This window comes from Varroa jacobsoni, unplaced genomic scaffold (assembly GCF_002532875.2).
Source record: "Varroa jacobsoni isolate VJ856 unplaced genomic scaffold, vjacob_1.0 scaffold_1071, whole genome shotgun sequence".
In the NCBI taxonomy this organism is placed as follows: domain Eukaryota; kingdom Metazoa; phylum Arthropoda; class Arachnida; order Mesostigmata; family Varroidae; genus Varroa; species Varroa jacobsoni.
In genome coordinates, this window is record NW_019213973.1 from 213,903 (window position 1) to 216,797 (window position 2,895).

At 39.9% G+C, this 2,895-nt stretch overlaps 1 protein-coding gene across 5 annotated transcripts in view; it reads left to right on the forward strand.

Annotated features, from left to right (window-relative positions):
• Syx1A (Syntaxin 1A) overlaps positions 1-2,895 on the forward strand; it is a 39,356-nt gene that overhangs the window by 19,609 nt on the left and 16,852 nt on the right. For 4 of the 5 annotated variants that reach the window (XM_022843736.2, XM_022843741.2, XM_022843738.2 and 1 more), the window contains 2 exons: positions 91-349; positions 1,414-1,733. In XM_022843736.2, the coding sequence (XP_022699471.1) occupies positions 91-349; positions 1,414-1,733 (579 nt within the window). Of the gene's footprint in view, positions 1-90; positions 350-1,413; positions 1,734-2,069; positions 2,404-2,895 lie in introns of those variants that run through there. The other variant, XM_022843735.2, reaches the window with a different exon arrangement.

Sequence of the window (2,895 nt, forward strand, 5' to 3'; positions counted from 1 at the left end):
AGGGCTTATAGGATAGCGGGATCTGATTTTGACATAGAATTTGTGCTTTTTCTTGCATTGCTGTTGTGCTTGTTCATTGGCCTATCATAGGTCAAGCAGGAACTCGATGACATGATGGCGGATATCAAGAAGACGGCGAATCGGGTTCGTCAGAAACTCAAACACATGGAGCAAAGCATCGAACAATTGGAGCAGACGCAAATGATGAGTGCAGACTTCCGTATACGAAAGACGCAACATTCCATGTTGTCGCAAAAGTTCGTTGAGGTGATGACTGATTATAATAAGACGCAAACCGACTACCGAGAACGCTGCAAGGCGAGAATACAACGACAGCTGGAAATAACAGGTGACGTACTTGACACGATCCTTTACGGATGGTCTTCGAGAGCGTTCTTCTACTGCTACAGACAACCTCATAATCTAACGCGATAATGCACCAGATTCAAATTCTATATAGTTGCACAGCCCGAATAGAGGATTCGGTGACCAGTTTCGTGTGGCAACACCAAGAGTGACGGCACACATTTTCCTTCTCATGTATATATGTAGCAGTTCTGTTTCGACGAAAACATCCGATAAAGGTTTTTTATTCTTAAGATACAAATATTGCATACCTATAATAGAAAAAGTAAGGTAATAAAGGTAAGTACATATGAGAATTCTCTTAAGTCTCCGAATGTGTAAAAGCTACTGCAAATGACTAACAGGTATTTGCCCATTACGATCTGACCCACAATTCCGTACGACTAATCTCTTCGATATAAGTCATGTATTTTTCTAACCTCATACGAACAATTTTCATGCAAGGAAGCCTAAGGCAATTTGGGCTTCTTATGTAAATAATAAATAGAGGCATTAGCTACAGTCCTCTGTCAAAGTGCCTTTTTAGGTTAAATTTGACCAACATTTCCATTACGTTTTCCGCAATTAGCAGATACGTAACTGGCGCTATTGTACATCTACAACCGTATTGCTCCTTATGTTTGTTGTCAGACGACTGGGTGCGCTGTAACTAAAAACTGGAAAATGAGACTTAGTTAGGCCGTTTCTTGAGGAAGACTTGCTATTAATTTAAAAATGGCTACATTGCGAATTTTCCTGGGGTAGTTTGTCAAACCATCTAAAAAATCAATATAATTCAAATGCAACGAAAGAGGCTTGCTTGCGTAGAATGTTTTTATATATACAATAAGCGTATAATCTGCAGGCTGGTACGACACTCGATCGGCGGCCAAGCTATAGATAATTTCATTCGATAGACGAATCATATCTCGGTAATAGATTTGAAGTTTCGACGAGATGGAAACCCTTCGCTGCTTAGCAAATCCTTTTGTTTACTTCAACACTGCGACTAATATGCTTTTGTTTATTGTCGATTCAATCTCTCATGACTGCGTTCATTACGAGCAGGTCGTGTGACGACAAACGAAGAACTGGAGGAAATGTTGGAGACGGGAAACCCGGCCATATTCACACAAGGCATTATCATGGAGACACAGCAGGCCAAACAGACGTTGGCGGATATTGAGGCGCGACACGCCGATATTATGAAGCTTGAAAACTCGATCCGAGAGCTGCACGATATGTTTATGGACATGGCGATGCTGGTCGAAAGCCAGGGAGAAATGATCGATCGTATCGAGTACCATGTCGAGCACGCGCGGGATTATATTGAAACGGCCAAACAGGACACCAAAAAGGCCCTAGTCTACCAGAGCAAGGCGCGAAGGGTACGTACCATTATGCGATAATTATATATTATTATCATATATGTATATATAGATAAGCTCTACGTGAGAATGCTGGTGACCTTGCCTTTCTTAGCAAATTATATACACCATGCTCCATATCCAAAATATTCAAAGAGGCTAAACAAGTTCTCAGTGACTGTCAGGCATATACACTTTCTAAGAAGCTTGCTACGTAGTTTCCCAATGATGTTTATGTTAGCTCTTAATGACGCATGCGTTGTTACCGTTTGTGCAATCAGTGTTTTTTTTTCTTCTTTGTTTTTTCGCTAGCTTCTACCCGTTTGTTGTATTTTGTTCGCCCATTTTACTTTTCAGAAGTTGATTTTCCTAGCTATTTTGGGCATTTGCTTGCTCATTCTATTCGTGATAATCCTATCGTCGATCCTGTGATGTGTCGTTATACAAGTTTCGGTGCGCGTTGAGTTTCGTCCACTCGTGCTGTTAGTGAGGTGGTATTAGAAACCACCAATGGAAAATTATCAAGACAACTCTTTTATAGGGGACCCAAGATTCCGAGACAGAAATGGCGCGAGAGACCGTGATCTACAGAATCTGCCACTTGTTGTTCTTACCCCCTAGTGACATCGCCAAATGTTGTTGATATTTTTAATTGCCTATTGTTAATAAATGTTATATTTTCATTATTTTATGACGTTGTCTTTGGCTACGACGTTTTGTCACGTAACCTGTTATTGAACAAAAGTTACACACGTTCTTTTTTCTGTGACGTGATAATACGGACGCTTGCAATATAATAAACGCAGATGAACTCTTTCCGTGCAGAGTGGAAAACAGTGCGCGGGCAACCTATTAATAAGAAACATATTTTCTAGTGCGCAAGATAAAAACACGTAGAGGTTTATAACAGTATTGCTGCCTATGTGTGTAGTAAAATCAAGATGCTAATTAATTTTAATCCTTTACGCAATATACTTTTTCAAGCATGTATGAATAACCAATAATTAGAAGAAAAAAATATAGTAACTGCATTCTCTAACATTTACAATGGTGTTGTAGTTGATGCTGTTGAAGACTAACGGCGAACTTTGTGTTACGATGCTTTCATGTGATGTTTTCGCGTCGGTGTATACCTGTTTCCGCTTGTTTGTCTTCTATTCCTGCTATTGGTTGCTAATTGCAG